Source organism: Odocoileus virginianus, chromosome 22, assembly GCF_023699985.2.
Source record: "Odocoileus virginianus isolate 20LAN1187 ecotype Illinois chromosome 22, Ovbor_1.2, whole genome shotgun sequence".
Taxonomy (NCBI): Eukaryota; Metazoa; Chordata; class Mammalia; order Artiodactyla; family Cervidae; genus Odocoileus; species Odocoileus virginianus.
Window position 1 is genome coordinate 27,232,853 of NC_069695.1, and position 13,976 is coordinate 27,246,828.

At 35.4% G+C, this 13,976-nt stretch overlaps 1 protein-coding gene across 7 annotated transcripts in view; it reads right to left on the minus strand.

Annotated features, from left to right (window-relative positions):
* SS18 (SS18 subunit of BAF chromatin remodeling complex) overlaps positions 1 to 13,976 on the minus strand; it is a 69,720-nt gene that overhangs the window by 54,225 nt on the left and 1,519 nt on the right. For all 7 annotated transcript variants that reach the window (XM_020872321.2, XM_020872320.2, XM_020872316.2 and 4 more), the window contains exons 2-3: positions 12,030 to 12,106; positions 2,952 to 3,036 (exon numbers count right to left, since the gene is read on the minus strand). In XM_020872321.2, coding sequence (XP_020727980.1) covers positions 2,952 to 3,036; positions 12,030 to 12,106 — 162 coding nt within the window. The remainder of the gene's footprint in view (positions 1 to 2,951; positions 3,037 to 12,029; positions 12,107 to 13,976) is intronic.

Genomic DNA, 13,976 nt, shown 5'->3' on the forward strand with positions numbered 1-13,976 from the left:
ATGTAAACAGCAATCACGGTTACAAAATAAAGCTTAAAAAAAAACAAAGATTTCATTTAAAAACTGCCTTAAAAAGACAACGTACTTAGCAATAGATCCAAAGAGAGGTGTACAAATCCCCTCCAGGAAAAATCACAAAACTTCACTGACAGGGAGGAAAGGACTAAATAAATCAAAATATATGGAATGATCATGATTTGAAAGACTCAGTATTGCAGAGACATCAATTCTCCCCAAACTGATTGACAGTCAAAGTCATCTCAGTGAAAATCACAATGGGATTATAGTGAACACGCTGATAAGTTTAAGTGTATAAGGAAATGCAAAGGACCAGTACCCAAGACAGTCTTGAAAAAAAAAAAAAAAAAAGGAACCTAAGGAAGAAGTAAAGAACTTCTCTAGTACACATCAAGACTTATTACAAGTCTTGACTATGACAAGTGTGACAGGACGGAGGAAATCATCAAAACCAGCCAGTGGAACAGAAGAGGTAAGACACAGACCCCCAGGTACATGGGCACTTGATATATGATAACAGGTGTCATAACAGAAGTAGAGAACAGATATTTTGCTTTGTTTTCCCAATAGATAATGCTGAGAGAGAATTATCTACCTGGAAACAAATGAAATCAAACCTATTTCTCATACTAGCTGGTAATCAAGATTATGGTTTAAAAAAAAAAAAAAAGATCATGGTAAAAAAAAATCACATTATTTCAGATTCAAAACAAAATTTATTCATTATATATCTTTAGTGAGAATTATCTTAAGGACAAGCCTATTATTGTTAGTGGCAATGTTGCTATATTGAAATTATGTTACATATGTAGCAGTACAAAGTAAACAAGACTATAAAATTGTTAAGATATCAAGCTTTTTAGAAAAAGAAGAGACACTAATATACAAAATTAAAGCTCAGTTAAAAAAAAAAATCTCCATGGCTAATTCATATCAATGTATAACAAAAACTACTGTAATGATGTAAAGTAATTAGCCTCCAACTAATAAAAATTAAAAAAAAAATAAAAAATAAATAAAAAAAAAAATAAAGAAACAAAAAAAAAAAAAAAAAAAAAAAAAAAAATCTTTCCTGAGGTGAAAAATACCACCAATATTTTCTTTAAAAAAAAAAATGTTTACTACCTCTGTCCACTGAAAATGCTCCAAACATTCACTGGAAGGACTGATGCTGAAGCTCCAATATTTTGGCCACCTGATGTGAAGAGACAACCCATTGGAAAAGACCCTGATGCTGGGAAAGACTGAGGGCAGGAGGAGAAGGGGGCGAGAGAGGATGAGATGGTTGGATGGCATCACCGATTCAATGGACATGAGTTTGAGCAAACTCCAAGATAGTGAAGGACAAGGAAGCCTGGTGGGCTGCAATCCATGGGGTCACAAAGAGACAGGCACAACTTACCGACTGAACAACCACCAAACGCAGTAATAACAAATGCCCCAAACATCCAAATTGTGGTCTCTAAATATCAATTCCCACAGAAAAAAAGGCTAGCTGAAAAAACAGCTGGGGCAGAATAGTTCTGGGGCAGAAATACAGTCAGTCTGATCTCTCTCATAAATTCTAAAGTAAAGAAGCTCTACAAGAATACTGGAATCATGTCAGCAGGGCACAGAAGCCAAAGAAAGGGATTCCCACTGACCAAAGGTGAGAAAACTTGAGCATCACAGTGTCTCAATGGATTTAAACACATTAAAAATATAGAAATGTGTAAGTTCAGATAATAATAAAAACAAAGACAAAATCCTTGGTCATCCTTTGCAAGTTGCCACAGACCAACTTGTTATTCTGAAAATTGATAAACTGATTAAAAAATTGATAAAGAATAAAATCAAGATTTTTATCATGACTTTCCTATAGGAACTCTCTATTTTAAGATAACCAAATATTTGCTGAAATTCTCCTCTTTAAAAGAAGTAAAATGAGGGAGGAACTGTAAAGTGAAAAATTTATCATTCTTAGATCTTAAGAAACAATGAACCCAACCAACAAGCACCAATGACTGATAAACCCATTAACTGAAAGGTAGATGAAGAACTTTATAATGGACTGATGAAACTGGTATCAATTGTGAGCACTGATCAACATTAACATCACTAAAAATTGGACAACAAAATATGTTCCTCCTAACAAAAAACAATAGGCAACACTCACATGGCGCAGTCAATGAAATCTTCAACATAAAACTAAATCTAATTATGGTCGAGCCTCTCCATCTATAAATTACCAGTCTAGAGGAAACAGAAATGAGATGGAGGAACATGTTTAAGGATCATGAGGCTACAAACAGCCAAATCCAGAATGTGAGAAATTCTACAAAATAAGTGACCCTCTTTCTTCAGTAAGTAAATGGAGAATGAAAAAAACTGATACAGGTTAAAAAAGACCTAAGACACAGATCAGCCAAAGCAGAGAGTGGGCCTTGCTTGGATTCTGTGGCAAACAATTGGCAAAACATTCAAATTTCTTTTAGATAACTGGGGAAAACTGAAAACATCCTGATTATTATAAGACATTAAGAGATTTTGGCTATTTTGTTACGTGGGATATCAGTCCTTATCTGCTAGAGACGCATATTAAATTACATACATGATGGATAGGGATCTGCTTTAAAATATTATAAATTTGTTCCTAAATAATTTGTGTGATTACACATCAAAATAAATGAATAAATAGGTAGGTGGATGGGTGAATGAATAGATGGATGGATATAACTTCCTTGGGCAGCAAATCAATTCTAACTGAATTAATTCAAATTAAATATGAAGGCAAAATAATAAAGCTAATAGATCATGTAAACAAATATCTTCATGTTTTCAGAGGAGGGAAGGATTTCCTAAACAAATCTCAGAATCACTCAACAAAACTGGGTCCTTCTGTATAGAACTCTATAAAAATTATCTACACTTCCCACTACTTTAAAGGTACTTACTGCTGGTAAGAGAGACTGCATGTTCTGATTAGAATCTGCTATTGTAGCAAGGTAGACCAAGTTGGTATGCAACATCTGTTGATACCTATTAAAACAAAACAAATGTCAATATTAAAAAATCATTTTCTTCCTATCTGCTTACACACAAACAGCATTCTATTTCTCAAGTTTTTAGTAAGAGATTTCTGTTGCATGAACATCAGCAGTACTTCAATTTTTTCCTAGTTCTTCTGCAAAGTAACTGTAAATAAGTACAAAGACAAAAATAAACACAAGGCTCTCTCCATGTGCTAGATATTCCTAGAGAATACATAAACATGCTTTATATACTTAAAACGTCAAACTAACACTATGAGGTAAAGGTTCTTATTTTCTCCATTTTACAGATGAAGAAACTGACGTGTAGAAAGATTAATACCTTGTACAAGATTGTACAGCATAGAAAATGGAATACTAACACAGGTAAGGGCTCCACACAAACTACTGGGTTGGCCAAAAAGTTTGTTCAAGTTTTTCGTATTATATATAACACCTTATGGGAAAAACCAAACAAACTTTTCAGCTAACCCAATACACTTAGAAAGAGATCTAGGATGAAGGAGTCAACGAAACTGATATGCTTATTCCCTTTCCTCTGCCATTTTCGTGTTACCAAAAACCTCAAAGTCAAGTACAGTCAACACGCTCTGTTAAAAATGTCAGAAAGGAGGTGGAAACCACACTTTTTTTATCCTCATTCCCGCAGCAGTGATCAATAATTTATGCAGTTGTGCTGCCCAACTATCAGGACCTAGCATATAGAGGACAATAAATAGGTGTCTCCAAATAAAAACAGAGACATTACTTTGCTAACAAAGGTCCGTCTAGTCAAAGCTATGGTTTTTCCAGTAGTAGAGAGTTGGACTATAAAGAGAGCTGAGTGCCGAAGAATTGATGCTTGTGAAGAAGACTCCTTTGGAGAAGACTCTTGAGAGTCCCTTGAACTGCAAGGAGATCCAACCAGTTCATCCTAAAGGAGATCAGTCTTGAATATTTATTTGGAAAGACTGATGTTGAAGCTGAAACTCCAATACTTTGGCAACCTGATGTGAAGAACTGACTCATCTGAAAAGACCCTGATGCTGGGAAAGACTGAAAGCAGGAGGAGAAGGGGACGACAGAAGATGGAGATGGTTGGATGGCATCACCAACTCAATGGACATGAGTTTGCGTAAACTCTGGGAGTTGGTGATGGACAGGGAAGCCTGGCGTGCTACAGTCCATGGGTTCGCTAAGAGTCAGACACAAATGAGCAACTGAACTGAATTACAAAAAAAAAGTTACAAGCTAAAGCACTGAGATGGAGTAAAGAACAGAACACCAACACCATTACGAATTAACTTTTAAAAACAAAGCAAATTCTCATTATTGGCATGAAGTGGTTAAACATGTTTATTGCTATTTTATTTATTTATGAATAATTTTTGCTAAGCCTCTCTTCATAATTTTAAAAATTAATTCCAATGAAACCAGAGTGAAATTAGCAGTGATTCAATTACTAGTGTTGGTAAATACACAAAATACAAACTTAAAATCTGCATCAGATCATTATTCTTTTAGAATTTCATTTACTAATAAACAGTATATAAATTAAAATTATGAAGTAAGTAAAAAACACCTTTATTCTGCAAAATAAAGCCTTCTACTGCAGATCCCAAATGCAGTAATTTTCTAAAACAGACACCATAAAAGGAATCCTAGCAAATTCTTTGCTGTTAGAAAAACTAGTAAACTCTTTTTCCTGTTAGAAAAACTGGTTTCATTACTTTTTTCTTATTTAGCGGGGAATAAAACTTATTTCTCACTGAACTTGAAGTTTCTTAACTAACAAGATTATGCTTTTGTAGTTTGCTTGTTTTTTTTTAGATTTATTGAGATATAACTGATATTTATAAAGAACTTCACATATTCAATATGTACAATTTGATGTTTGGACATACATGAACACCTGTGAAAATATCACCACCGTGGAGGTAAGACATACCTAACACTTCCCAAGTCTTCCTTGTTTCCCTTTGTTATCGTTTTTTTGTTGTTTAAAAACAAGTCTACAGGTTCTTTATGTTCCTCCTCACATATATTATACACTACGCTGCTCAATCACACGTGACATATTGTTACAATGATCCTTATACAAACAAGGACCAAGAAATAATATTTTTCAGTTATTCCCAATTATGCCACTGAAATTCTTCAAACAGCACTGACAGGCACCACCAGCTGGAACTGCTTCATTATTCCATAGGGATCTTAAATGGAATTTAAGGTGCAGGGTTCCACAATCTTGCCATTTTTAAAAAACCAACCAGCCATTTTTAATTAGAACATATAATGCATTTCAAAGGCTACTCCTTCAAGTTTTCCTCTTTTTCTGAGTACCAGTAAGGCTCTAATACACGTATTCAGATATGAGATTTGCTGACTGACCTATCAAATATAAAAATGCCAACGTTACTAAGAACTATGGCTTACTTATGACCCTTTAAGAAAAACTGTAATCATGGTTACTGGTACTCAGTAAATCAGTATTAAAATATTTAATCTGCCACACTCTTGAGGCCCCATTTATAAAATACTGGCAATGAGAGTGGATCTATAAAGTGCTTGTAGTTCTAAATATCTTCAAATACAGCACCTTTTATCAAATATGTTAAAACATTTCCCTAACTTTCAAATCTTAATTTTTAATCTTGAAATAACCTCAAACTCAATTTCAAGAATAATATGAAGAACTCCCAAATATCTTTCTCCCACACTCCCCAACTGTCAGCATTTTACATTTGTCTCACACTATCTCTAAACACACAAATCAACATACACATGCATGCAACTACACACTTTTTTCCCAAAGTCATTTGAGAGTCAGTTATTGACATAATACTCATCACTGCTAATACTACATTGTCAGTTTCCCAAAAACAAGGACATTCCCTTACATAACTACAGTACAACCATCCTAAGGAGGAAATGAATGCTGATACAATGTTAATCAAATCCACAGAACACAGTCAAATTGCTACAACTGTCCCAACAGCCAAATCTTTTTATCTAATGTAAGGGGATAGGTAAAAACGAAAAATTTTAATGGGTCTTTTATAAGTAACTTCGTTAGGTTTTCTTTCTGGTAAAAGAAAGAAATTCTTTTTTCTTCTTATTTTCTTCTTCATTCTTCTTACAACACTCACCAAATAAGCTTATTCTCAATTCTACAAATATTCTTCTGAGAAACTTTTTTTATTCTATAAATACTACTAATTTATCACTGTAGCAGTTTTTAACATATATGCTTATAATTTCTAAAGCAGTATATATGAGAAAACAGTACATAAACAAAGGGCAGATATAAAACATAATCAACATCTTATATTTGATGATGGTAACTGCCTAATAAATACTGGCAGGTATTTCCAAATACCCTCAATCATTAACCTATTAAATGTGAGGCAGTTCACTTCCCAAAGATTCCACTAAGAGCCACTATATCAATTACCTCGAATAAAGTTAAATAACCACTATTGAATGTATTGATATAATGATAAAACGAATCAAAAAACATGAGATTTCATTTTGAAAAAGAAATCTTTATCTAGAAGCTATGAAGAGTATATTTATAGGTTAATAGGAATACAACATACAGAATAAAAGTTATCTTCATAACTAGAGATTTTAACCAAAATTCATTTATATTATGAACACAAATTTTTCATTTGAGAATTGTTTATAACACATTCTGAAATAGATGCAATCACCCTGGAAAAAAAAAATAAGGGCTGATTTAAGTAAATACATGGAATGATTTAGAAAATGCTCAAACCAAACACCACAAGAGAGAAATAATATATTCTTACATATACACTGTCAGAATTTAAAGCGAAGAGGAGCTTGGTGTACAAGGCTCAACAGTGATTCACTGCCTTATATGTGTGTGTATGAATGTATGAATGTAGATAAGGATATACACAGAGATATATATAGATATACACAGAGCTGTGCATATACATATATCTCTGTGTAGATATACACAGAGCTTCCAAGGTGGCTCTAGTGGTAAAGGATCCTCTTGCTAAAGAGGAGACACAATAGATGCAGGTTTGATCCCTGGATCGGGAAGATCCCCTGAAGTAGGAAATGGCAACTCACTCCAGTATTTCAGCCTGGAAAATTCCATGGGCAGAAGAGCCTAGCGGGCTAGCATCCATGGAGTTGATGTAATCAGCAAAAAATCTTTGGGTGATGAGAATACGGTGTTCATTCTGTAAATTTTATATACCCGTGTTTCCTAATTTTCTACAATGTATATACTGTGTTCATAAAAATAAAGTTATTTTTTATCTAAAAAAACTCTGCTTGAGGCAGTTATCACATCTTAAGGAACTGTTTAATTAAAATTGAACAGTCAATTCCCAAATGGTTGTCATTGACATTTCTCTTTATTTTCCTTTCGCTTCTCCTCCTGTGAGAAACAAGAACATTTATTAACATTGAAAGGAGAGATTTTTTTTCTCTTCACTCCCAAACCAATTCTGACAACTTTAGAAACAGAGTACCTGGAAAACTCTAAGAATGAAATTAGATACAAGAGAAAGGGCAGAATTTAAGATTCTACCTAAATCAATTTAGGCCCCATTTATACCAGATATATCTATTTGAGCGAATGAGGTCTATGCCAACAGGCCGAGAAAGAGGAAAATGATCACATACACGAGAATGCTGAGAATATAAAGAATAAGACAGGATGAACTTGTGCCAACAAGTTGGAAAAGAGGATTCTAGATCTGAATATGTCCCCATCACTCACTGCCAAGGCCTATAGGAAACTGAACCAACCCTGTGCCCTCGGCTCTGCCTGGCATTTTGAAAAGTCACAGGTGTGGTGATCACTTTGTAACGTACAGAAGGGTCAATCACTACGCTGTGCACCAGGAACTAACATAGTGTTATAGGTCAGTCATGCTTCAAAACAAACTCACAGAAAAAGAGATTAGATTTGTGGTTACCAGGGGCCTAGGGGAGGGTACCGAATGTGGACCGGGCAGAGGTGCTGGATGAAGGCAGTAAAAAGAAAAAAGCCACAAGTGAAAATGATCATTCTCATCAGTGCCTCACAATCGTTACTATTCCACAGCTGACTTGAGGTAGGGATCTCCTAACAACTGACGATCAGTCACAGTTAAGCTAAGGAATTAGCTCCGCTGGTAATTTCTTAGAATAATGTTTCACATGTAAACAGACAAGATTCATCAAAGAAAATACACATAAAAGAAATGGCAGTGGTCACATAAAATGCAAAATGCACAAGTGATTAGAAAACAGGATAGCCTAGCATTCAGATCTTAATTTCTGAATATCATTTTCCAAAAAAAGAGCGAGGACCTGGAGAAATGGATGATTCCAGAGTGGGGCCGAAAAAAAATACAAGATAAGCCTGGAACATTTTGTCAGGCAAGAAAATTCTGTAAATGCTCAACAAATAATAAGAGATGTATCAAGAAACCAGCTTGAAGGGCTGCCAGTGGCCAGCATTTGGTACAATTTGAAAAAGAAAATATATAGACTAACAAATTATAATCCAGAGAATACAATAAAAATCCATAAGTCCATTCAGATATAAATCAATGAATGAATGAATGGGAGCAGGGCTTCGGAAATTTCTTCCTTAAAGTAGGATTCCAAACAAGAAGGAATGATAGATTCTGTCACCTTTTGGCAACCAATACAGTAGTAACTGTTTGAGTTAAGAACCACTGTTGTTACTGATGTTTAGCACTATGTCTACTGCTGTTTAGTCACTAAGCTGTGTTCAACTCTTTTGCCACCCCATGGACTGAGGAGCTGGCAGGGATTTACCAGACAAGAATACCAGAGTGGGTTGCCATTTCCTAGTCCAGGAGATCTTCCCAACCCAGAAACTGAACCCGCATCGCCTGCACTGGCAGGTAGGTTCTTTACCAGAGTTACCAGGGAAGCCCCAAGAATCACTGGTGGATGTTACAATGAACATGTAGAAATAGGCTAAGAAACAATGTTACATGTGTCTCAAGGTATCTCCCCAAAACATAGGTAGGAATCATGAAGGAAAAAAATAGTAACTTTATAGTAAAACTCTTGGCAGGCATGACAGCACCTTAACATACTGGCCAAAGTTATCATGAACACTGGGACAAACCACGGCCACACAGCTACCGCAGATGCACTGAGAAGGCGACAAAAGTATGTAAAAACGGATCTCATCAGGAGAAACAGCACTCAAACTCCACAGTGAGGGACATTCCCCACAACCAGCCTGTACTCTCCAACAATGCAAACATCAGGAAAGAGAACGGATGAATCGAAGGACAGATCCACATGAGAGTGTTCTGAGACCAACCTAAACATACCATCTGATCCTGTACCAGACTGTGGACCTGAGCAAATACACTAACAGGAAAACTGGTAAAATTTCTAAAAAGTTTGAAACTAGACAATGGTATTAAATCTTGATTTGAACAACTAGACTCTTAAGTTGTGCCTGTTTTCATGAAATATGTATGAAATACACACGGATATTATAAAGGTGAGAGAGAATCATGCCTGCAACTTTTTCTCAAATGTTTCTGAAAAACAATGTAGGGAAGAAATGAATGACATAGCAAGGAGACTAATACGTTAACATTTGAGGAATTTCAGGGAAGGACATACAGGAATTTCTTTTACTATCTTTGAAACATTTTTTGTAAGAGTGAAATTATTTTAAAATAAAAAGTTTTAGGAAGAGATACCACTCTTCACCAAACTTTGTAAAAAAAATTTTTAAGATGGCCACTATCCACTGCTGGCAGACATGGTTGAAAACTAGGTCTCTGAAACCTAGATGGAGGAAGGCAAACCAATATAATACAATCGAGTAATTTGGAGATTCAGCACAGTTTTTGACCCAGCCATTCCTTTTATAAAACTCTAACCTACTAAAAACAAAATGTCTAAATGTGTTTATATAAATATGAGCACAAATTTGTAAATGCACAGAAAAATGTTTGGAAAGACAGAACTAAATCACTGTAAGTAGTTACCTCTATGGAGAATAGAGATAAGAGTGAGAAATAAGAAGTGTATGCCTATGGCCGATTCATATTGATGTATGGCAAAAAACACCACAATACTGTAAAATAATTACCTTCCAATTAAAATAAATATTTTACAAAGTTTCATCTCTACAAACTTTTATGCTTTATGATTTTAATTCAAAAATAATTTTAAGCACAGGGGAAAAAGTCATGGAGAAGTCATGAAGGACTCAAAATTAGGAAAAGGGTTAATCAGATAATAGCCAAGAGACCAGCACAGCATGAAAGCCATGCAGAGCCAGGGTTGCTGAAAAACATCTTCCTGAGGCAGACCAGTGAGATTTCCAGGAAATAGGTGAATACCAAAACAACGGTGGGAGAATAGTACTTGGAACTGAGTTGTCCAATACGGTAGCCACTAGACACAGTGAACTTGAGGCTAGTACAAAATGTCAGTAGAATCAGATGCACAGTGGGTTTCAAAGACTTGGTATGAAACAAAAGAACATAAATTAACTGATTCGTATTTTTATACTGGTTATATATTGAAGTGATATTTTAGAAACAATGAGTTAAGGAAGGTATTATTAAAATTAATTTCACCTGTCTCTTTCTACTTGTATAATGTGCCTACCGATGGCTGATGGTAAAGAATCTGCCTGCAATGCAAGAGACCCAGGTTAATCCCTGGGTCCGGAAGATCCCCTGGAGAAGGCAATAGCTATCTACCCATATCTTTGCCCGGAGAATCCCTTGGACAGAGGAGCCTGTGGGGTACATTCCATGGGGTCACAAAGAGTCAGACATGACTTGAGTGACTAACACACACACACAAAAGCAAATGTAGAATGACTTATGTGGCTTGCAATATATTTCTCCTGACAGTGCTGTTATAAAGATTTTTGATAAAATATTCAATTTGTTTCACTCTATCAGATCCTACTAGATATAGGGTACTGTTCACTTCGAAACATCATTACTTTAAAATAAGTAGTTCAGTTCTTATGAGTGATAATCAATTCTCTATTTATTAGATATAAACTTTACATTCTCAACCACATACAGTTGACCTTTGCACAAAAGGGATGAAGACACAGAGCCACCTGTAGTTGAAAATCCAAGTATAACCCTACAGTTAGCCCTCAGTATCTCACGGTTTCGCATCCATGTATTCAACCAACTGCAGAGCATACAGCACTGCAGTACATCTACACTAAAAAAAAATCCATGTAAGTGCACTTGTGTAGTTTAAACCTATGCTATTCAAGAGTCAATAGAACATGCATGTAACTATGAATGTGAAGATCTAACTGTTCCAAAAATCAGACTATAGAAATTTGAAGTCATTTATAACAGAGGATAAGTGGTGTAAGGAAAAAACTGATATATCCTCCAGCCCAAGTAACAAATTTTTCTTTTACAAAAATCAAGTCACACAAAAAATTGCACACGAGTGTGCACAGCATCACTCATCATAGTCAAGACCAGGAAACAATCCAAATGTTCATCACTGATAGATAAATAAAATGTGGTACAGCCATGGAAGATTATTTAGCAATAAAAAGGAAGGAAATATTGATATAAGCTTCAACATGGATGAATCCTGAAAACACAATGCTAAAAGAAAGCAGTCAAAAAAGATCACGTACTGAGTGAATTCATTTGTATGAAGTGTCCACAATAAGCAAATATACACAGACAGAAAGCAAATTAGTGGTTATTAGCGGGTGTGGGATTAGAAGGTGAGAATGGGGAGTGAATGCTAATGATAGGGTTTCTTTCTGGACTGTTGAAAATGTTCTAAAATTGATCAAAGCGATAGTAGTACAACTCTATGAATATACTAAAAACCACTGAATTGTACACTTTAAAACAGGTAAATTATATGGTATGTGAATTATATCTCAATAAAGCTATTTTTAAAAAGAAAGAAAAGTAAAAAACTAACCAATACAGAAAAAGAAATACCAAAAAACAACTTTCATATCAATCTTACTGAGAACACTCTGAGGTCTTTCCTTTATTCTGATAGTCCATTATACACTGAATTAGATGGTTATTTTCATCCAGCATCTGAAATAAAAGTAAAAAAAGTTTATTGTAAATCTCATGCATCAAGTAAAATAAAAAATTCAGATTTCTAGAAAAGTTTATCTATTCAGGAACTGAATCCACAGGTCTTTTTTATACCTACAATATAGCTCTGCACAAAAGATCTTATTTTATATCTTTCGGATGTTATGTTTAATCAACAATTTTTAATTTTTTTTTTCAACCACTGCCGCCCAGCTTGTGGGATCTTAGTTCCCAATCAGGGATTGAACCTGTGCCCCCTGCAGTGGAAGCTAATCTGTCCTAATCCAGAATGAAGTAAACTGATGAAAACTTCAGCACAGGAGGCTTGAGGAGATAGCTGGCTAGCTTCCCAGTTTTATGTTGTTGTTCAGTCACTAAGTCATGTCTGACTCTTTGAGACCCCATGGACTGCAGCACACCAAGGTTCCCTGTCCTTCACCCTCTCCCAGAGCCTGCTCAAACTTGTGCCCATTGAGTCCATGATACTAGCCAACCATCTCTTCCTCTGTCACCTCGTTCTCCTGCTGCCCTCAATCTTTCCCAGCATCAGGGTCTTTTCCAAGTTTTATGCAGCATGGTTTTGTGATTTTCCAAATATGCAATCATTAATTCCAGTAATTTCTAGGTAAGTACTGTAATATTAACCACAGACCCTATGAGCCAACCTTATAATTGTCCCAAAAGTTTAAAAACAATCATATATTTATCATACTATGAAAACTTTTCAAAGCAAAATTGGCTTTAAGGATTAAATAATTCATCTAAGCAGAGTGGTACTGAGGAAAAAGCACTGACGTAGCAATTCAAGTCAGTTTTACTGTCAGTTTTGCTATCCTGAGCAAACCACTCAGGATGTCAGAGGCTCAGATTTATTAAGGGACAGGAGTAGATGTTCCTCTTCAAACTGTCCCCACCCTTCCAGGATTTCAGGAAAGCTTTAAGTTTAATACCATAACCACTCTTTCTCACTAATTTAATTAAAGTAATTCTTTTAATTAAACATGAAGATCCATTTAAAAGTGTCACTTCTTCTCTGCATATGAATCAGTCTTCACTAGGTGGAAAAAAATATTAATACGCCTTTCAAAAAAAACAAATGCAGTTTTCTTCTTATATATACTCATCAGATGCCAAAAAATTTGTCTTTAGAATGTGTTTTAATACAATGTCCAACCTAACGATTTCACAACCTATCTTCTCAGTAGATTCCACGGCTTAACAATCTTCACCATTAGAACGTCTGGGTTTGTCTCGTACCTTAACGTCATTCCCTCACACTATACAATCAGGCACTTAATGTGGATCCTTTTTCTCTCCTGAGCTGAGGATGAACACTTTAACTGATCAGCACCTCTTGAGTTAGTCATCCACGATAAATTATCTTAAGATGTAGGTAAGAACTCTTTATAAGAAGCACAAACTCAGAACTTTTTTACAGTCCAAAAAGTGAAGCCTTCCAGAAACACGTTTTGTGTACGCGCACTCACAGCTGTTTGCCAGGCAGCAGACTTCGCCCAGCATGCTACACAAAAAGTACTGCATTTTCAGGCAACGCCAAGCCTGTCTCTTCATAAAAAAAGCAACAGCTGGGCAAATGTCAAACGCCACACTGTAAAGAGCCTGAGAGTCAACAGAAGCCTATTAACAAAAACTACTAGGCATACGATGGTGTCTTGAGTGGTTGTTTTTTTTTTTCTTGAGTGGTTTTAAAAGTTGACTTTTTTCCATTTTCATCTTTGTTCCGGTGCATAAAACGAAACAGAACTATTTAGGGTAAATTGCAAAATTTAGCAAGTTAACTTTTCAAACTCTGGTTCACTAAAATTCAGAATGCTGCCGTGCTCAAAGACAACAAGGGACAGAAAAC